We start from the raw sequence: 22,901 nt of genomic DNA, 5'->3' as shown, positions 1-22,901 counted from the left end.
CGATGGCACAGATTGTGTGAGGACGCAGACTGGAGGACTTCTTTTTATTGCCTCTGTGGCCAGACTGATGGAATTCATTTCAACACAGAGGGGAAAAAAACACTTTGGCATTTACAGCACCTGACAAATTCCAGCGCTGCAGCACAAACAAGACAGACGATTCAAACTGAGGAGGAGAGCGCTGCGAAAGTTCCTCCGTCAGGCTGCTTGGAGTCCGTACACATGCTGCTTAAAGAGTATGAGTGTAAATGAGGCTTATTCTTATCGGTTCACTCTTGGTGGAAGTGAACTAACCTACGACCTGACCTGAGCGCTCCTGCAGCAAGCAGGCGAACTGGCGAGCAAACTCCAGAGCTGTTTGCAGCCACTCGCTCTTTTCAGCAGGTACCATCGGTTCATGAAGTCTGTGAACGTTGGCAGGAAACGCTACAGCTTCATCGACAGAAAGCAGCTCCTCCCGTGCCTTCAGTGCACTTCAGGAGGAACTGTGAGGACTGCAAGTGATCAAGTTGACATCACTTGCTCGTTAGTTAGCTCGCTTGCTCGTTTAGCATCTTAGCCGGTTTAGCCTGCCAGCTCTGTCACCACGTAGCTCATGACTTTACACTTTCTGCGGTCGTTAGCTTGCTGGCTAACTTTATGCTGCACTCTGGGACAGCTCTGCTCGTCATCTCTGACAGCTGTAGTCAAGCATCTGTTGTAAAGTCCCTGCATGCTGGAAAGGATATTGCATGAATCAGATATATTGTCGTAAAGCTGTAAAGTCGTTTTGGTTACAGATGCAAATCTTTACTTGTCCTCTTGAGGATATGTTGAGCCTGCTGCAGAGAAAACAAACTGTGACTTAGTTGGAAAGTTTCTGTTCTGTGTTGCTCACTTAATGCGGTTGGTTGGTGAGGATGGCAGCCTGCGATGTGAGAGAATCAGACCAGACAGGGTGAGCCTTATCATGCAGACAGCCGGATTAAACCTCAGCTCCACCTGACAATGCCCAGGCTGAGACAGGTGTGAGCAACAGTCTTATCACTGGCTGTTCACCTCTCATACTGATTTGTGTGCAGTGACTTTTCAAACATGCTCCAATATTGTAAGCCCTGAAAACACAGAGGGAGTAAATAATCCTGAAGAAACTTTATGTGTGAGAAGTTTCTGAAAGTCAGAGTTCATGAAAAATGTATCGGCCATTAAGGATTTATACACTGAATGTAGTCTTAGGAACTTGTCAAGTAAAACAAGAGCCGCTGGGGGATACTGGCACCATGCTCGCAGGATACTGATTGAAGATTGTGCTTGTGCATTTTACTGTTTATTATGTAGTAATGATGTGTCCTCAATAAGACCAGAGAGAACAAACTGGAGGAATGCAAGGAGAACCTCTGTGACCTCTCACTGCGGCGTGTACGGTTGTTATAGACCGTCTATTCTGCTAAACTGAGTTCCATCCTGTGGACACTCATGGAGCCACAAACACAAGACAATTTTCCAAATTAGACAAACCAAAGATGCAAAGCTCAGCAACAGTGCAGGGGGAAATGGCCTCTTCATTCAATTATCTGGCCAGAGGAGCTTTGTGCTCTTTTATACATACAGCTGCCTCCACGTTCAGCTGCCTCCGCCTTCTCGAGACTTCCATTTCCAGTTTATATTGGCGGCAATCACCCTTCATTACACCCAAGTTCCCCCTGTCCCCAGTGAATCATATCATATCTCCCATCGACTGTTTCTCCCCCTCCACTTACTTTAATTGCCTCCTTCTTTTGTTGATTTGGATGTTGCTCTCAAGAACAATGTTGCCCGAGCTTCACCTTTCCCTTTTTTAACTGCTTGCTGCTGATAAAGCGCATGTCTGCTCATATGTTCTTATTCTGAGAAGAAAGCCCCTGTAATGATATTAAGATACCCACTGAGCAATAAACAGCAGAGTATTAGGTCTCAATAACCTGAAAGCCTTTTTCAGAAACATTTTATTTTCAATTAAAATAAAATTGCACAAAATTGATGCGTCTACAAGATACTTAATGCATAATTGGGTTAATTAAAGTACACTTTATTGTACAACGTTTCTGTCCTCACAGATGAGTAGCTGTCGATATATGAGTCACACACCACATGCAGCTTTTCTAAGATGCCGGATAATGTGAGCTAATGTCTAACTAAAACAGGGCTCTGGTAATGTGATGGATGATTAAAAGTATTTTAGGAACAGGTGTAGTTAAGTAGCATCTGGATCATCAGCTCAGTGTTTTACTTCCACGTGTTGAGAAGCTTGTAAAGCGTCAAGCTGTAATTACGTGTTGTCGGGCCGTTTGAGATCACGTCTGTGGTTGTATTAAAAGCGACAGACTGAGTGAAAGTCCCGTCAGACTGCAGGATGACACCGAGAATTAATGAAAGTGTCAGTCAGTCACAGCAAAATGTAAGAGAGAGTCTGGAGTCCCATTCGGTACAAAGCCCAGATTAACTGCTTCAGTCAGCGTGTGTGTTTGCAGTGTGTGTGTTCTGCTGCATGTTTCAAATGTTCAGCAAACACATAAAAACACTCACATTCTGCAGAACAACAGAAACAAAGGCACTGAAGATTAAAACACGCGTTGGCAGATTTAACACTGGATTAACTGAGAGCCGTAACTGCCTCTCTGCTTTGAGTTCATCTGCCAGGGTGAGATAAATGCTATCACCGCAACACACAAACAAATAATTATGGATTCAGAGTAGCAAGAAGAAAAGAGCTTGTTTTCATGCAAAGACCTGTTTCAACCTTATTTGAACAGAAAGCGTTCGCTGAACTCTGTACAGTAACTGTTCAAGGCAGCCATTGATGTTCACTGATATATATCTGCCTCCTGAAACCTGCTGGAGTTATGATCCCTCACACTGGAAATTAAGTGTCAGCGTTACATTAGAGAGATAATGTTATGCAGGCTGCATTATTAACCCCACTCAAAATCACATCCACAGACTTAAACGACCGAGGACTTGATAGATAATGCCGTACTTGTATCTGCGCTGCATGGAAGACGGTCCTGGACTTTTGATTGATCAGTTCTAAATTAAAATATGGATTTTTTTTTTTTCTGAAAAACGTGCAGTGGAGTTTAAGTAGTTTGAGTGGTGTTTGCACATCTTTTTCTCAGGCTTCAACAAGTTTGATTGACCAGAAGGGGAGGCCGACATCTGTGTCACCTTAGTGATGAAACCCAGGGGAAAGAAAACCTGTTTAACCCTCGTTCCTGCTCATCTGCTGCAAGCACACTGTGGGAACTGACGCTGATGAGCATGTTATGATTTCTATCAACTCAAAGCTTCTCTTATGTGGAATACGGCTGCAAGACGTGAGAACATTATCAAAAGCGAAACTGGAAAGTGACAAATCCAACCCAGTCCCCAATCGGGATTTCACCCTTGCACGGTTTATGCAACTCCAGCAAGTTTCAAGAGACTGCTAATTGATTTCCATACTGCACAAAAGTGAATGGAATAGAAATGAACCGATGGGTGCCTGTAAGAAGAATATATCAAAATATCTAGAACTGTGTGGCGTGAATCCGAAATAGTCAGCAAAATGGTAAAGTACAGATGATTTATCAGCTAAGGAGCCAAAACCTGCTTCTTTAACTGAGCCCCTGAGGGCAGAAGCTCTCAGGCTGCTCATCTGTTCATGGTTCATGTTCAGGCCGTGGTCAGGTCTTAGCTCTGTCAGTCCTAATGAAAGAGGCCTGAGAGGCAGTGCTTCCCCAGAGACCCAAGTCAGGGCGAAACACACTAATTAGAGCCGCAGAGTTGCTCCGTGGAACAACAAGGGTTAAGAGCCTCAGGTGAGGCCACCTCGACCATGCAGGGAAGGAAACAGGCCTTGATTTCCCCAGACAGTTTGAGATTTTGGGCCAGCAGCAACAGTGCAAACAGTTTTGTGTCAGAAGCTGCCTGTTAGCTCTTTAAACAGTCTCTGAATGAGCACAAGCTGTCGCAACAGTACTTAGCAGTTCAGTTTATTTTAACTCACAGACTCCCATTCACAGAAAAAGCCGTTGCCTTCAGCAGCAAACAGAAATATCACAACAGCAGCGACAGAGGTCAGTAGAAGCTGCGACTCAGAGTTACACTGAACTCACAGTGTGAAGAAGAGGAAGGGGAAGAAATCACACGATTGCATTGTTGTGTTTATTGGATTTCCTTTGTAGGAAAGTGAAATCCTGATGAACTCTCCACGTTAGGAACTTCTGAAGCGTGCATTCATCCATCAGTATTCATGAAACCTTTATGAAAGTGTTCCTCAAGGATGCTTCCCGGGCTCCACTGCGTTACGATCTGCAAATTCATTTTCCCTGAACCGCCGACATGAAAAGGGCATTTTTTGGGCGTCATGTGGAGCTCGAAGTGTTTTGAATCTTTGTGTTCACGGCGTGTCGGCACTTACTGGCAGCCTTGAGGTCAGAGAGGCTGTACAGACAACAGAAAGTTTGACAGAAAGTGAAAAAGAAGTTTCTAATGCCTGACCTTTTGAGAAAGCCAGAGCGGAGATACTGAACAAAGAATCTCTCCCTCCTGCACTTACCGCCCTCCAAATGCCCAGAAGCGAGGCGAAGAATCCCTGCTCACATCTGTGAAACAACTTCATCGTCCTGCTAATCAGCTCTCTGTGGGGGTGTTTCAAGCAGCGCGGCAGCTGCTGTAGAACAGAATAGTCTGGTTAAGCTTCTTCGGCCAAATACGTTTAAATAGTTGAGGTGGAGGCAGAGTGATTGGTTTTGGGCACGCTATAAAAAGCCTGTCACTTGTCCGCTCACCTCTGTAGGTCAAAGCTTTGGCTTTCAGCTTTTTGCATTTTACGTTCTGGCCGCTGATGGCGAGAGAAGCAGCCTTTCAGCTGAGGTCCGACCTCATGAGCGGCACCTGAAAGCAGCACCTCGTGTGACTTCCTGCGTCCCTGGCTGTCTTTAAAGAGGAGCTTTGATGGAGGACAGTGAAGCTACCGTTGTTATCTGAGTGTCGTTGAAGCGTGAAGCTGCTCTCCTCACCGCTTCACCAGCGTTTCGACGTCATGAATCAAGCAAAGGATTGTGATCCGCACCTCTGGGCAAAAAAGCTGTGATGGCAAAAGTGGAAAGGTGATATTCAGTATTCAACTTTTCAGCGTTGTGGTTATTATGCAGCCAGGTGAGATCTTTTTGATGATCATGAGATGTAGTTTTTCAACGGATGGTTTAAAGTGTCAGTATGCCAAACTCCCCCGACCTCCCCCCGCCTTTAAAACACATGATTCATGTGTGTCATCTTTTCTGGAATACAGTGGATGTTATCACCGCCTCACCTTGCCGCTGTCACTGTCTCACACAGACAACATGGCGTCTGTATTTGACGACCTGGGACGAGAACGTGTCGCATTATCCCAATAAATTTCATTAAATTAGTTACCTTCTCTGAGAGGGAGACTGTGTTGTTCTTTACAGCAGCGGATCAATATGTTATTCATTTGAGAGATTAATTTATTTTTCACAAATGATCAATACCACCACTAAGAGGATAATCAAATCTGCAGGGGAATGTGCTGGACTGATTTAAAAGACGGCGCTGCTCTTACAACACAAACAGAAAAGTTTCAGAGTTTCTGGTGACAACGGAGTGAAACGCTGGTGGAAAAATCACTTCCAACATGTTTACGCTTTTGGAGAAAGAGGAGAGGGGAAGGTAAGGGCGGCTGTTGAGGTCATCTGTTGCTTCCAGCATCTTGAATAAAACAAAACAAGACAATAGACCAGGAACAAAAAAAAGCATATTTCCAAGTATATTATGATTCTCTGAAGGGAAGCATCTGTTCACTGGAGGAGAAGGAGCATAAACACAGAAGGAAACAATATGAAACCTTAACATAAAAGAATTTACAGGAAAGAAAAACTCAAAAACAAAAATGACAAACATTTCTGGTGCATTTATACCTGCGTGTAAATACTGTCATCCCTCATTTTGCCATTTTATTTATTTTTCACAGCTGTCAAACATTGTCACTGCATTCAGTATGTAGAAAATATGTCCTGACCCAGAAACCGGCGCTCCGTCGAGCCGTTGACGGAGCGTTACAGAAACACAACACGGCATAAACATCAATGATGTCTGCCATATTTGCGGCGGTGGCAGCCATCTTCTTCAAAGTGAGCCGTTTAATCAGTTTGACTCGGTCAGCTGTTGAGGAGACTCAGCCAGGCATCTCGTCCTGTGTGCCAAAAACTTGCTTACCAACATTTCTTTTTTAATTAATCTTTCAGTTTTTTCCTTCTCGGTGCCGCATCTGCTCGGGAGCATCTGAGCAAGATGTTCCTGATTATTTCCCCGAGGAAAAATCATTTACGTTACATGAATTCGACTTTTTGTTTCACATGCACACAATTAAGGAGCAACTGTGGGTTCGGCGTCTTGCTCAAGGACACTTTGACGCACAGACATTGGAAACATCGCTGTTGTGAGCTTCTCCTTGGTTTCAGGAGGCAGTGATGAATCCACATTCACTGTAGAGACACATGCAAAACAGAGAAGAATACAGGGTGAAAACACGCTTTGCTTTGTGTTTCCATTCTTATAGTGTGAATGAAACATGAGCCCTTAAGTGGCCCATATAGACGGCTGTATCGATTACAATAAGAGTCCGTTCAGTCAGATTTGCAGCAGACGGCGTGTAGGCACACTCTTCAACTGAACTTGATCTTTTATCTCTAACCGTCTTATTGTTAATGTGTTTCTACGCCCTTGTAAAGCACTTTGTATTCCCTTGTGTCTGAATGGTGCTTTGCAAATAAACTTGACCCTTCATTTCACATCCTGCATCAGGTTCAAGAGTCCCAGTAAGCCAGCATGCACGATACCAGGACCTTGAAATCAAAGCAGCTCTAGAATTCAGCCATCAAACACCAGAAAAACATCCATATACAGTATATCCTGCAAGTATGCCATTGCAAACCCATTTTTATGGTTACTGTGAGGCGGCGACCTCTAGTGGCCGCGGTAATTATGATGGGAACAAAGGAGGAAGTCAGGTGACGTCGTTTAAAGTGCAAGAAAGTCTGCATATCGACAAACACAGGAGTTTCCACCAGTAGAGCGATGCTTACGTCCCGTCCGAAAGTCAACGTTGATTTATTTTAACTTCAAAAATTTAGACTCTTCCACAGCGTTAACCAACTGACGACAAAGGTCTGATAGACTGCAGCGGGTATATCTCTAAGATAAGATAAGATAAGATATAACTTTATAAAAAGGTTACATAATGAAAAAACAACTGTATATAGTTGGCTATATAGTCTGGCAGTCGACCTATTCGTTCGTCTAAGTATGAGGACATGTCCTGTCACATGTCACAGTGTCTGCTGTGAGACAGACTTCTTACCTTTTCCTCATGTCAGTCTTTCTCCTCAGCGCACCTTGAGGCAGGTCAGAGGTCAAAATAAAACCACTGAAACACTGATTGAAAGAGGGCAGAAGAAAAGAGGCAGCTCGAAACATTTCACTTCATCCTCGCAGAAAAGGAAACATCTGTTGCCTCCGGTGTTGTTCTGCTATAAGAACTTGGCTAACAGACAACATACGCTTGTGTATGCGACAGCAGGAGAAAGAAAAGAGATGGATGCCGAGAGAAAAGGAGGGAAATGGAGAAGAAAACAGAGAGAAAGTGAGAGAACATAGGAAATAAGTGAACAGCTGCAGGATAAAGCTTCTCATTCATCCACAATGAGCTGGAGATGCTGAAAAGGGCGGAATGGAGATGAATTAAGACTAAAAATACCAGAACCGCCACAAGGAGGATGCTCCAACACAAAGGCATTCAGTGGAAAGGATAACACACACGAGAGGCATTTAGACGGAGACACGGGAACTCTGAGAGCTGCACGAAGCGACAGGGAGAGAGGAAAACAAGTCACACAGATATCACTGCATGCTTTCATATTCACTTGATTACAAACAAGTGATTCTTTGACTGAATGATCTACAACCTGTTTGTTTATGTTAGCTGCACGCTGCCTTGTCGGCTGTTTGTGAGGAAATCACAGTATAGAACGTATACGTGTGCTAACAGCCTCCCAGTGCGTTCTCAAGTCTAAACTCATCAGCAATCCCAATTTTTTTTTTATTTGATTTGATTTTTTCAAAACAGCTAATTTAATTTCGACAAAAATGTAAACTTTGAATCCAAAGCTCTGCTGGTCCTGATTCTCCTAAAGTCGAGCAGGAAGGATCCATAGCCGCCCCCGGGCTCCACGAGTCTCGAGTCCATTGCATGTCTCTTGGTTTTAGTAATTTGATCAAATTTAGGAATCAGTTTGGAAATTTGCACCGCTTAAGGCCCGAGACTCTCTACCTACCTCGTCTGCGTGCACACCACACGCCTGCGAGGCAGCCATCACGCACACGCCGAGTGTTGTTTGAGAGCGGCGATCAATAATGACGACGACGACATGATTCTTGTTCATTCAGAGAGCGAACCAGAACGAAAATACGGCTTTCCCCTCATAGCTTCTCCTGTCTGTGACATATTCTACAGACATAGACGCTGTAGGTTGGCATGACTTCAGTATGATCTCCAAGGCTGAAGAAAAGACTCTTTGCACTCGTCCACTCAGTGGCTCTTCTGGAGCTTTTGGTCATATCACATGATCTTCACAGGCAGATGTTTTCCTGAACACATTAAGGTATGTACAGTTCTGCTGCGTTCACTCAGCGGGGGCTTTATTAGGGGTAAAATTATTTGTTTCTACAGTTTAAATCTAACATAGTGAAAGCTTTGTTCATTAATGGCTTCTTACTTTATTACTGTGCCTGCATTAATTCCCCTTTTTATTCTCCTTTTCTGTGTGAGACTGACCGTCCAAACCTGACACTATTGATTAAAGTCTTTTGAAAGAAAGGGAGCAAATGCTGATGACTGACGAGCTGGGTCAATACTGTGTCGTCAGTGTGATGAAGTGTTTGACATGCGTCAGTAAAGGTCACATTTTGAGCCAGTTTCTTGAGGCTGAGACTGACTGTAGTGACGAAGGCATGACTCAAAAACGCTGTCAACTCTGCAATCAGAGCTTTTGCATATCTTCACCCAGGAAGGAGTTTCCAGAGGCTCCATTTTCAGTGGCCTAAAACTGCGTTTGTGTGCGGACAAAAGACCGAAATGCACAGAAGAAGCTCCGTTTTGACAAATACCAGAGCGGTGCTGGCCTTCCATCCCAACATGCAGTTAATTGCATCCACCTGGCGCCCCAGGTGGATCAAATCAGTCTGATCAGCTGGACTAAAAAAACCCAGACCAACAGGATTATGATGTTGAAAGTGATCTGGCTGCTCTGTAATGTGTGTAATGGTCCAAGTCACCCCAGAGACCAGAGACGGCTACAGAGAGCGTCTCCTCGCAGAATCAGCCTAAATTCAGCTGATTCTGATTCTACTGTAAACTCTTGTGTTGCTGTCACCTGTTAATGGAGCGTAACATTAGCTCAGGCACAGTATAGAAGGCTTTTAATGCATCAGCTGTTTCGTTTATCCTTCGCCATCACCGCCTCATTTGTCAGACCAGAAACACCCAGATGTGTTCGCACAGTCGTTCCCACAGGCATTTCTAACCTCACACTTCTGTCTTTTACTGTGCTGAAACACTCATGTCACCAGCTCCTCCTCCTGAGAGCTGTTGATACTGATGACTGTACTAAGATATTCTGTTAATTATGCTTAACGAGAAGCAGAGACTTTTAAACCAGTCGAGGCAGGTGGCTGCACACCTGTAGAGCCTTGTTCTGTTTGAGGTTTCTGCCTGTTAAAAGGAAGTTTTTCCTCGCCGCCATTGCCGACTGCTTCCTCATGAGGGAACGGTTTGTGTCCCTGCACGTTCTACAGTGTAGACCTTATGCTCATTTTCATAGCTAAAATCATGCTGACTGATTTTTTTTTGTTTTTGTAAACCTTCTCTTTATGTTTAAGGTGAAGACAAGATCAAATGTCCTGCAGCGCCGCATGAACATGAAATGCAGCAGCGTGCTTTAGGCTTTGCTGTTCTCAGAAACTGGCCTCCATATACTGAAAATAATGTTCGTATGAAATGTCTCTCAGCTGTGCATACGTCTAATCTTCCTCAGGTTGACGTGTGTGAGGGTGTTTGTGTGCCTCTGTGTGTACTATTGTATGCATGTAAACATCTGGGTGTGTGCGTGCACACTGTGCTTTTGTGCATGTGTGGACGGACTTGTGCTGGAGACCCAGTGGGGGTGTTGTGTCATTCAGACCTCCACATCCACACTTAAAGAATCCATTTGCAACCTTTTAACACAACTATTTTGGCAACTCAAACAGAAAGGGTCTCTTGACCTTTTTTTAATGCCACAGCACATGCAGACCACACACAGCATACACAGCCACTCCAAATTACTGAGGGAGCTGAAATGCCACGCACCGCGAGTAGGTAATGAGGTAGGACATAGCAGGGGAGACTGCAAAATATCAACAGTGGGCGACGATGGTTTAGCTTTAATACTGCTGCGGCAGAGCACAGTATTCAGTCAACCCTCCGACGACCAGCAAAGGTTACAGAGAGGCAGAGGACGAGTCTGAGTTAGACAGTCAGAGGAAAGCTGCAGCCACAGCATTGATTATTACGTGATTAAACTCTTCTGATTAATCAAGTGTTTGAATAAGAGTGTTTTTAAAGCCGCATTGATTGACTTTCTGAGCACAGTTGGACAGAAAACAAGCAAAGAGACAAACAGCTCTGAAGCTGACAGTTTACACATCCAGCACGCACACAGTGACATTAGCATTCATCTGGAGTCCAGTTTGTGTCCACCTACCAGTCCAGTGTTGGCTTTTTTTAGCTCTGGTTTGGTCTGTGCCAACTCCTGTCAAAGAGATCTGGCTCTTTAACCGCTTGATGTCCAACTTTGTCCAGCAGCTGCTGTAGTTTCTAACTTTGTCTCTCTGCTGTTTGGAGCTGGGCAGGTTGCATACAGTGATTATTAGTGTGTTAGCTGGAAACAGCTGCCTGCTGCTTCTGCTGGGAATGGGTTTGATCAGAGCGCTGCGACTGAACCGTCCAGTTCATGTGCCCCAAAAGCAAAACAGTGCGGTAAAAGCCGAAAAGCTTCAAGAGGGGGAATAACTCCAGTTTGTCATCCAGAAACTTCTTCACCATTTAAAGGCCCTACACTCCGATAACGCGTGTGAGCGTGAAGACTGTACTTAATGCACAGCTCCCTCTTTCTCCTCTTGGTTTTGGGGGGGGGGGTGTTATTTGTATACCATGATCATTGTTATTAGATCATCCAACAACAATTCAAAGTACTTTACAAAATGCATTCAAACATTGAAACAGCAAAAAAAAGCATTAAAATGCAGATTTCAAGGATGAAAACCTTTGAACGAAATGAAAAAGTTAATCAGATTTATTGATGTTAGTGTTTCACAATAACAATCAAGAAGTGAAGCTAATAAACACAGATCAGTTGAGGCACACAATGCAAAGCCACACATCGGCAAATACACACAGGAGCACACAGGCACACACACACACACACACACACACGTAGACACACACGTAGACACATCAGGTTAGGGGGTAATGGAGGTCTGAGTGGCTCGGTTGGTCGACCTCATCTGTTTCCTATCACACTGGAACAGGTCTGAACTCTGTGACTACACACACATACACACACACACACACACACACACACACACACACACACACACACACACACACACACACACACACACACACACACACACACACACACAGAGTCATTGACCAGGCCAGGTAAAATTGCAGATGTGGAGGATTTGTTACAGTAAACAATGCAGCATCTGTCATTTGACCTTTTCTATAAAGGGATTAATCTCTGTCTCTCTCTCTTTCTCTCTCTCTGTTTTCTGACACCCGTTCTGTTTATGATCCTCCTCTTCCTCCTTTTCTGTTTCCTGCCTTCCTCTTCTTCTTCACCTCTTTTCCCCACTCTCTCTTTTCTTATCGCCTGTTTCATTCCTCCTATTCCTCTTCCATCCTTTCCTCTCTTCCTCTTTTCCTCTTCTTGCCTGTCTCTTCTTCCTCTCTTCCTTCTTCATCGCTCCTTCTCCCTCTCCCTGCACTCATTCATAGCTTTTCTCTGTCATCTTTGCGATTCCATTCATCCAGTTTAGCACCAGAGTCGCTTTAGCGATATCGCTGTCCCACAGCATTCTGGGAATTCCTGCTGCAGTGTTTGATATCATGCTCACACACACTCAAGGACACACACACATCCGCTCTGACTTTGTTGCCAGTAAGTGTGTGTGTTAAGTAGTCACAGTAAAGCGAGGCAGATGTAGATATGCACAAAGATTAATATGAATTAAAAGGTGCTCGTTCAGGATCACTGGAAACAAAATCCAGTGTGTCTCACTCATTTGAAAAGACAAAGGGCGTTCAAATCCAAGCTCGGCTTTTTGGCATCAAAGAGAGAAAGATAGCAGGCAGCACCAGAAATAAAAGCAGAGGGAAGAAAGTGGACAATGGAAGAGACAGATCTGGGTCAGAGTGAGTGAATCTGTTGGCTTTAAATGTTCTTTAAAGGAATCCTCCACAAAAAAATATGTTTGGATCATCAAACGGTCGCCTGCAGGCTTAAAAGTGGCCCTAAAAAGTTAGCACAGCAGCAGATTGACCACCTGACAGAGTGCATCTGGAAGCAGCTCCTCCGGCCGTCACTGGAAGGACGAGAGATGGGACGCTGCAGACAGACAACGTTAACGAGCAGCAAAGCAGAAACGAACAAATCACTGACCGACAGTCGAGAGGAGTCCACTGATGGAGATGATGATGATGATGATGATGATGATGATGATGAGGGCGGCAGGACAGCTGTTTACTTCCTCTCATCTTTTACTTTACTTTCAGATATCAGATAAACTGTAGAAATAAGAGCAGGCAGAAGAACTGCTTGTTTTGTAAAAATGGGATACAAAGTAGTGAAAGGTGGAGATTAAAGGAAAGAGAGTGAAGGAAGAAGGAGGAAGAGTGGAATTAAAATAGACGAGTGAGAGATGATAAAACAGAGAGAGGTGCAATAGAGAGAGGGATTGAGAGGAAGACTGAGAAGAAGAAGAAGAGAAAGCGAGGGAGACGTTTGATTTTGAAAATGTTCTCGTGCTCAGTGATTTGTGGTTACCCTCTCCCAAAGACTCAGAGAGCAGAGGGGCTGAGTGACTGCAGAAAACACCAGAAATGAACAAACATCAGCTGTGTCTTGTGTTTTGGTGATGCATGACTTGAAATCTCTGATGCTGTTCAATTAGTGCAAGTTTGTAAGAAAAATGCCCAAAGAAAACATCCAAATGACAGAATTTTAGAGGGGATTTGTGACCTAGAGCTGAACAGAAATGCCTCTAACTTCTGGAAAAAGTTTAGCAAAGAGCTGGACGAGTTGATCAGTTGTCTCATTCCTGTCCTCCGTCTGCAGGTACTACGCTATCTGCTGCCAGCCTCTGGTCTACCGGAACAAAATGACGCCCATGCGAGTGGCTCTAATGATCGGCGGCTGCTGGGTTATTCCCACCTTCATCTCTTTCCTGCCCATCATGCAAGGCTGGAACAGCATCGGCATCGACCACCTGGTGAGCACTGGAGTGTGTGTGCATGTTTGTGCGTGTGTGTGTTAGCCAGGGGAAATCCACTCAGGAGTCTGGGTTGGATGGAGATGAAGCCAAAATTACTTTGTATCTCCACAGGATATGCAAGTTTATGATGGTAACACACTGCTGTGAAGTGAAAAGTGGAGTTTCCTGCAGGGGAGAAAAAGAAAAGTAGAGCAAAACATGTTTTACATCAACACAAAGCAATTAGCCTCCACATGTGCTGAGAAACAAATTTGGGGCATGTTGTTTACAAAGGAGGAGGAAGTGCTCGATGCTATGGGAACAACATCAACATGTCAAACAGAGAGACAGGAGGACAAGGCCACGACAGCACGGACGTGGAGTCGAGTTATTCCTGAATGGGCGAGTCAGTGCTCGAGTGGCTGAGAGGGATGAGGAGTCAAAGGATAAATGCGAGGGTGTGAGAAGAGAGCTGGGATTAATGTGAGGGGGAGACAGGTTGGTTGAAGGTGTAAAATAGACAAATATTGAGTTTAAGGTTCATTCTTGACTTTGGAAATGGTACACAAGGTGTTTCTGAACACATCTCCTTCCTTCAGCAGGCATCCAGTGAGAAAGATGGGAAGAAGAATAAAGTTTTTTTGTATAAATTTTGACTTTGTCTTGTTGAAAAATGGGTACTTTATTCCCCTCAGGCCTCTAAAAGTTCTTCATATTAAAGAAAACAAGGAGGAAAAGTCAGTGTGAGCTGCTCCTAACTCGTATCAAAGGGGTCGCAAGGTATTGATTTGTTTCAGGGCGTCACAAGCCATAAAGGAACGACTGAATTAGAATCCAAACAACAGCTGCTTCCGCCGCATGATGCCGAGTACGTGCAGCAGAATAACAAAAAGACATCCAGTCCATTGATCTCAGAGAGCTCCAAAGACCTCGAGAAGTGTCTTCAATCAGACTTTTATCGTTTGGAAGCGCAGAAAAATGAATCCACGCTGTGTCTTCAGGACTGGATTACTGTAACTCATTCTAGTCTTGTCTCAGCCAAGCAGCTGATGCAGATGGTTGAAACTGGCTGCGGCTCGTCTTATAACAAAGACGAAGCACACGGAGCCGATTCCTCCAGTGCTGGCCTCCGTCCACTGACTGCCAGGAATTCAGTCTGAAGGTTTAGTGATGAGCTATCAGACGCTGCACGACACTCCGATAATCCAATTCACTTTGTTCCTCCCATTTTGTCATTTTTATGTTTTTCACTTTCCACCTCTGATATTTTTCCTTATATGCTTTTATTTTGAAGCAGTTTGTACAACAAAAAATATAAACATGATATGATATTCAGCATGTGATGAGACGAAGTGAGTGACATGAGCAAAAGAATAAAGCAGAGAGACAGACAGAGGAGGATAGACAGACAAGAAGAGGAGAAGAGACACACAGACGAGAGACAGACAGAAAGAGTCAGACAGAGACAGACAGATAGAAAGAGGGGAGGAGAGAGAGACAGAAAGAGGAGAAGAGACACAAAGACGAGAGACAGGCAGAAAGAGTCAGACAGAGACAGACAGATAGAAAGAGGGGAGGAGAGAGAGACAGAAAGAGGATGACAGAGACAGACAGATAGAAAGAGGGGAGGAGAGAGAGACAGAAAGAGGAGAAGAGACACAAAGACGAGAGACAGACAGAAAGAGTCAGAGACAGACAGATAGAAAGAGGGGAGGAGAGAGAGACAGAAAGAGGATGACAGAGACAGACAGATGGAAAGAGGAGGAGAGACAAGCACGCAGAAAGAGGAGGAGAGACAAAGAGGAGAGACAGGCAGAAAGAGGAGGACGGAGAGAGACAGACAGGTGTGCAGACAGTGACAAAGAGGAGAGAGAGAGAGTCCCCAGCCACTACTAACCTCGCTCGCCCCTGTCTGCCTTTGAGAGTTACTTCCGAGCTGACTGAGAGCAGGAGGACTGACTGATTCATTTTTTGGCAGTGTTGGCAGTGACACACATGACACACACATCTTTGGCTTCCTGTCTTTCTAACACACACACACACACACACACACACACACACACACACACACACACACACACACACACACACACACACACACACACACACACAGAAGTTACAGCACGACAGCAGGCTAACGTTAGCACTCTGAGCAGCGGCGGTGGCGGCGTCTCTCTTTGGGTCTAATTAGAGCTGCTGAATATTCTGAGTAGTCAGTCAGTCCTGGCACAGCGTGCAGCTCCAGAACTCAACAACCAGAAGTCAGGTGCAGCCACAAATACACACCACTGTGTATTTTTACTGCTTCCTGTTGCTTTTAAGGCCTTGTTGGACTCACATCACTCCACTTTCTGTGTTTACAGTCGGCCGCGCTGACGATTTCATACCAGGAGATGATTGAAAAGTGAGATTTTCAGTGGTGGAAAGCAACAAAGTACATTTAATCAATCACTGTCACTACAAGTACAGTTTCAAAGTAACTGTACTTTACTTAAATATTTCCATTTTCGCTCCTCTGTCGTCCTTTTTACTCCATTTGATAACTTCAGTTTCTGCTTGCTTTGCAGTTTCAGATGAATGAAACAAATATAATCAACAAATAGATTATGATCTGTTATAGGTTAAGATAAGAACCTTTGACTATTGATCCCTGGAGGGAAATGCAATCAATCAGTTTAAATGAGTCCCACCGATACAGCCTGCAACGTCAGAGTGAAAACACACAGATCAATAATTAAAATCCAGTCAGGTAATGTGTATTATGTTCTCATAGTGACAGAGTATTTTTACATTGTGGTATCACTGCTTAATTAAAATATCTAAGTAGGACTTTATTGTATTTAAGCCTCACACATAATCACAAAGAATAAATAAGGCAGTAATGAGATAGAAATGTAAAATATCAGCGATAAAAAGTACCACATGTAAGCAGTGGAGTTCAAAATATGAGCAGTATACTGTAGAAAATGCAATTAATACAATACTACTGCAAGTGAGTACTAGTACTCATCAGCAAAAGTACACGATAACATGCAGTGTGACAGATATGAAGTGATGGTGCGTTTGGGTGTTGAGTGAGAGAAGCAGAAGCTTTTTATTCAGCTTGTCATAAAATAATAAAATATTTTTTTGAGCCATTTCAGTTTTCAGATCAAAGCTATTAGTGAGTTTCTTTGTATTCAGCTGATTAATGGCTTTAATGAACAGTTTCCTGTTTCTGACATTCAGTTTAAAATCAGATGGACCAAGTAAACAAATTCATTTTCACAGGGTACTTTGATTTTATATTTTTGCCTGAAGTTGGCGTTAATGTCCTTAAACAGATCTTAAAATAACACCTTCAGCCGTCCGCTCGTTCCTTATTACAGTGTTTCTGCGTCGTGGCGTGCTCAGCTAATTAGCGATCACTTGACGTTGATGCGGTGTAAAGAATTCCCCACGTGTTGCATCTAAAGACTTCAAAGAGGTTTGGAACAACATCCATATCATTTTCCAGATGATTCATAAAAAATGCTACGGTGTTTTCATTGAAGGCGTTTTTTTGTTCTTCCACGGCTCAGAAGATTAACGGAGAATCGGTTTTCAGGGCTCCTTTGGCAGGACTTCTGTGGAATAAATCAGGATCTCGCAGAAGAGGACTGAGGAGCAGCTGTGTGAAGTGCACCTGCATGAAGCACAGATAAAATATATATATTTTGTCCTTCAACTTTACTCTTATCATTGTGTGCATTCATGCAGCAGGACAGGTAACCTTAACGCTCCCGCTCACCGTGTTACACTTAAACACGTCGGGCCGTTCATAAGAGCGGCTCGGCTTCACACGTGCAGCAGCCTGGCCTTGCAGAGATATGGATTGGCCTCAGCATTACTCATCTCGTCGCCCTGAGCCGTAGTTTCCCGCTGAGATGAAGATGATAGCGGATGAAGAAGCGGGATGGGACCTCACTGTGATTAATGGTGACGTGCGGAGCCTCCCTCTCCCTCAGGAGCTGTGTTCCCCTTTCACCACGGAGGCTCAGCGGAGGAGAGCGTGGGATTCACAGTGGAGTGTGGAGGCGTAGCAGGGCAGAGCTGTCCGGCAGATTATATCTACAAACTGCGTATTCGCTAAATTCCACCTTTTTGCTTAAACTGTGTGCGTGCCAGTGTGCATGTGTGTGAGTCACTCGTGCATGACTTAATCTGTTTCAGGGCATGAAATAACACATTTTGTTCATCCGATTCTGTCAGCCAAGAACAGGATAAAGGCAGTTTGTGAATACACTACAGTACTCGGATTACTTTCGGTGGCAGCTGGCACCTCAGTGTATTACAGTTTCCTTTTTTATAATCAGATTGGAGCTGACCAATCAGTGTGGCTTCACGATGGTGATGTCTTAAATTAGAAGGAAAATCACATATATGGCCAGTATCCAGTCCTTCTCCACTGACTTGATCTAAGAGAGATTTCCTGTTAGTCATTTTAGATCCTCTCAGACTCAGCCTGTGGCTCATGTTAGCATGTTAGCAGGTGAAAATGCTAACTGTCAGCGAGCAGTACAGCTCAGGCTGATGACGTTCAGCTTCAACTGACTGACCGAGTTTGATAATGTTGAGCTGAGCCTGACCAGCTGTGTATGCAACGTCCCAAATTGGCCACCGTAGGTCAGGGTCTTTCCTCTGACGCCATCCTCAGACCAGCATTTGAGTCTCAGTGGCACTAGTAGTAACAGCTTGATTCCACCGGACCGGCTGTCGATACAGTGAAATGTCTGCAGTTTACTTTTATCATGAGGATTTCCTCTTATTATTTATGAAATAATCACAGCTTCAGCTGATACTACAGACGAAGTTTGGCTAACTGTCCTCTATGATCTGACCTCTTTTACCAGATTGAGCAGAGGCGCCACAGCGAGGGCAGCAACTCCACATCCTGTGTCTTCATGGTCAACAAGCCATATGCCCTCACCTGCTCTGTGGTGGCCTTCTACATCCCTCTGGTCCTCATGGTGCTGGCCTACCAGAGGATCTACGTCACGGCCCGCGCACATGCCCTGCAGATCAGCATGCTGCAGCGGGCGGGAGGAGCCGGCGTCAGCGCGCCTGGAACTTCTGCCGTCGGCGCCGGTACCACATCAGACTCTGCTGACCATCAACGCAACCACCGTATGCGGACAGAAACTAAGGCAGCAAAGACTCTGTGCATCATCATGGGCTGTTTCTGCCTCTGCTGGGCGCCGTTCTTCGTCACCAATGTGGTGGACCCCTTTATAGACTACACAGTGCCAGACAAGCTGTGGGCGGCCTGCCTGTGGCTGGGCTACATCAACTCCATGCTGAACCCCATCCTCTACGCCTTCCTCAACAAGTCCTTCCGCCGTGCCTTCCTCATCATCCTCTGCTGTGGGAGGAAGAGGTACCGCAGGCCGTCCATCCTGGGGTCTGGCGCTCCCTGCACAGCCACGCAGATCAACGGCTCCACACACGTGCTCAAGTAAGTGAAAGCTTTCGAGTGTTTGGGTCTGGAAGAGATAAGTAAGAGATAACGCACGATGAGATGTTCAGTATCAGGACAACCATCATGAACCATGTGATGCTCGGGGATCATGGCTGCTCACCAAAGAAAAATATTTATTTTTACTTTCACGCGTTTTGCAATGAAAACTTTACCTTTTTCACAAGCCGTGACTCTGAGGGTTTGACTAATACCTGGAGCAGTCATGACCATCCCATAACGTTCTTATGCAACAGAAACTTTCCCTCCTCCGGTAAATAATTTATTTCTAATGTCGAGTTGTCTGCAGCCACCATCTTTTCCATCTTCTATTTGATTTAATTCTCCTGTTTTCTGCCGTTTCTCCCTTTTCTTTTCCGTTTCTCTTTCTTTCTTCTTTATATTCTTTACATATAGTCAGTTCATTCCTGATAATGGACGCTCTGCAGCCAATCAGAAGTATTCACCCGGACCATGTTATATTATTTTCTTGTGACATTCTAACTTTTTCCTCGCACTTTCACTCCTTTGCTCTGTAAATATGAGCTTTTTCAACCCCAACAGCAGCTGCAGCCGTCTTAACACATTTCAGCTATTAATTCTCCACGGTTTGCAGTTTTTGTTGTTTTATCTACTTAAACTGTGACCTCCTCATAATTTCCGCACACGGACGTCGCAGCAGCAGTCTCACAGAAAACAGAGGGAGCGGTTATCGTTCATCTGCCCTGCGTGCAGTAATTAACGTTTCCTGAACAGCGTTCGCTGGGGTCAAATGGCAAGTAGCAACAGCTCATTGTGATAAAACCTGATTTATTTTCAGATGTGTTCGAGGTGACTTTATCTCCGTAAATACCCTCCCAGCCGCTTCGCTTTCCAATACTCGACTCATTACTCTCCTGAGCCTTTACTGTTTCTAAACATAGAGCACGTGTGCCACCGTGATAACAGTACGATGTTTAACATGTGCAGTTCATTGTAAGGAGCTGTTTCTTATCTTCATTATCTTCCACAGTCTGCGTCCTCGTGTGAATAGGACGATCTTATCTGTATTCAGTAACAATGAATGCAGCGTATGCTGGGAAGCCTAAATAGTCATGCATGCATCTGTATGTGACATGTATGAATAATATATAAGACCATGGGGAAAATGAAAATAGACACTCCAGAGATTACAGAGCTTCTGTCCTCGTCCCCAAGCCTTTGTCTCCCTTTGCACCACACTGGCCAGTTAATTAGAGATTGAACAGACATGCTCGGCAACGATGAGGCGACATACTGTATTAAAAAGTAGAGTAATGAATCTCAGAGTACAGAGCGTACGCTTCACAGTCACATCAGTGTTTTTTATTTCTGAGTAGCTGAAATTGTGGCCACAAAAGTGAGCTGCTGGTCTCAAATCACATAAACATGAATCAGAATCAGGTTTATTGACTTTCATTCACAAACAAAAATATGCAATAAAAATGGATGTAAAATATCTAAAATGAATGTATGTGTTTTAAATGAAAAGGACAGTGCGAACACGTGGCACGGCTGGCATGCAGACATTTTTCTACCAATAACAAGCAGGAACTTAAAGCTTCAAGCTTTTAAATTATTTCTCTACCAAAGAAAACCGGCGAATCTGACTGATCCAGACTTCCTGCAGCTCCTTTAACCAGTAACATGTGTTTGTTCCTCTCATTAAAACGACCAAAAACACTGATGCAGTCGACAGAGAAGTGTCCTGCACCGATGCAGCTGGCTGCTGTGCGGCTTCCCCTGAACACAGTCACAGATACAGACTTATAAAATCACATTAAGATCCTCCGGACACTCAGAGCAGCACCTCGTCTCCTGTAGCGAGTGTGTCTCTGTGACAGTTTAGTTCAGTGTATCGCCCCTGTTGTCCTGGATTTGCATTCCTGATATGGCCCTCGTGTTATCATTCATGTAAACACAGACGGGAGACGGGCCTCCACGGCCAGAGGCTGATGAGGTGTTCAGACATTTATCTTAATCTTAAGATAATTTCATCATGTTCAGAAGTTAAACCTGCGAGCGATTATTGGCAGATGGATTTAAAGTATGGAAGCGCTCAGATTTTATGAAGAGGAATATTTCAGGGTGATGAGTGTAATTGTGAGGGTGTTGCACCTCGTAAGGCTCCATGTTTGTGATCATATTTACACAAAAAAGTTCCACTGGCTTCCTTTCTTCCTTATGGATCGCAGCCAAGGTCTTTTTTCTGAGGACGCTTCCTTTGAGGCTTTAGACAGTGACAACGAGGCTTCACACACCTTTCTCCACAGACCAAGACATTACTGCGCCAGGATGTTATGAATAAAGTGATTAATGATTTGAATCACCTTTCCTTCTTCTTAATGGCTAATATAGGCCAGAAATGACAGATTTAGTGACTGTAAAAGTCACACTTCTACCGCATGATGGAAGCGCTCATATATTTCTGAGCAGAGGAAACAAAATGATGTTCTTAGATGAAAAGACGTTTGTAAATGCTCGAAAGGTTTCTTAATGTAGCGTGAAGTACATGAAACGTCTTCCTCTGGCACACTGACGCTGCAGATCCTCTGAGACTTGTATTTGAGCTCCTGTAACCATTTGCTTGAGTGATTTAACTCCGTGGAAGACCATGTGGAGCGATGTCTGTTAGCTGTTGTCACATCCAAGCAGAAAATCTACCATTTTTATTCAAAATGGTGCTGTTATGCTGAGACACAAAGGAGCTGGAGCTCATTGTAAGCAGTCGTTGAGTGTGTTTATACCAACTCAGAAGCCCAGATCAAATCATGTCCAATCTGCCAACAGTACGCACAACATTTTCATTCCCTCTCCGACATTTCTGGACCACCTCCAGAGGGCTGTTACTGAGGACTGAGAGCTATTACTGTGAGCCTGCCCGTATGGAAGTCATCTATAGGCTCATTATATTACTCAGAGGTGAGTACAAGTGAAATAGAATTACAATTATTCTCACAGCAACAGCAGCGGTGATTTGTAATACTTTCAGAGGTTTCGTGTGTTCTTAATCCTTCATTCCACTGCAAATTACCAACTATATTTAACCAAACAGATGTTACTCCTTTGTCAGTAATTTGGCTGCACTTTTATTTGTGACTTTGCAGGGATTCCCTGTTTTTTCCGTGCTTTTTAAAATCCTCTTCCAGGTTGAAAATAGATTAGAGGATTATTGAAAATGAACCCTTGTGTTTTGCTGAAATTGCTGCTGTCCTCATCGCTGTATGAGTAAAAATACGTAACACAGGTCGGATTTTGGGTACAATTTCAGGAGGCTCATCTACGGTCAGTGCTCAGAAAGATAAAGTACGAGGATGATAATGAGCCAGCTGCAGTCTGGAGAAATAAGCATCATCATGGCAGTGTTTGGCGAGGAAACTTTTATGTGTCAGCAGATTAACAATAAATATCTGGGGTGAGGCTAATGCTATGTGTCATGTGATAACTAACAGTGTGTCACATGAAATCCATGTTAGTGGATTAAATCAGGCCTGCAAGTAAAACCGCTCCTGTCTTCGACCAGGAATGACTGATGACAAATTACTACAATAACTGCAAACATGAAAGCGCATCCAAAGTTAGAAACAAGCTGAGCGCAGTGCAGGTGTGCCATGTTTCCCTGTTGACTTTCTGTAATTTGTACTATTTTGACTGCTGTGTTAATCAATCGAAGAGCTTTTCTTGGTGTCATAAATAGTCTGGAGAGAAATAAAAGGAATGTTGCCTGCAGCTCTGCAGAGTCGACGAAGCTCTCTGCAGGAAAATATGTTAGACATTCACCACGATCGATATCCCCCGCTGACAGATATGACTTTTCAAC

The 22,901-nt window shown here is 44.2% G+C and overlaps 1 protein-coding gene across 1 annotated transcript in view; it reads left to right on the top strand.

Annotated features, from left to right (window-relative positions):
• htr4 (5-hydroxytryptamine receptor 4) overlaps positions 1-22,901 on the top strand; it is a 141,560-nt gene that overhangs the window by 80,531 nt on the left and 38,128 nt on the right. Inside the window, exons 5-6 of the mRNA XM_070962901.1 lie at positions 13,455-13,608; positions 18,462-19,063. Coding sequence (XP_070819002.1) covers positions 13,455-13,608; positions 18,462-19,063 — 756 coding nt within the window. The remainder of the gene's footprint in view (positions 1-13,454; positions 13,609-18,461; positions 19,064-22,901) is intronic.

This window comes from Chaetodon trifascialis, chromosome 5 (genome assembly GCF_039877785.1).
Source record: "Chaetodon trifascialis isolate fChaTrf1 chromosome 5, fChaTrf1.hap1, whole genome shotgun sequence".
In the NCBI taxonomy this organism is placed as follows: Eukaryota; Metazoa; Chordata; class Actinopteri; order Chaetodontiformes; family Chaetodontidae; genus Chaetodon; species Chaetodon trifascialis.
The sequence above is the reverse complement of the archived record's forward strand: the minus strand, read 5'-3'. Positions and strand labels throughout refer to the sequence as shown.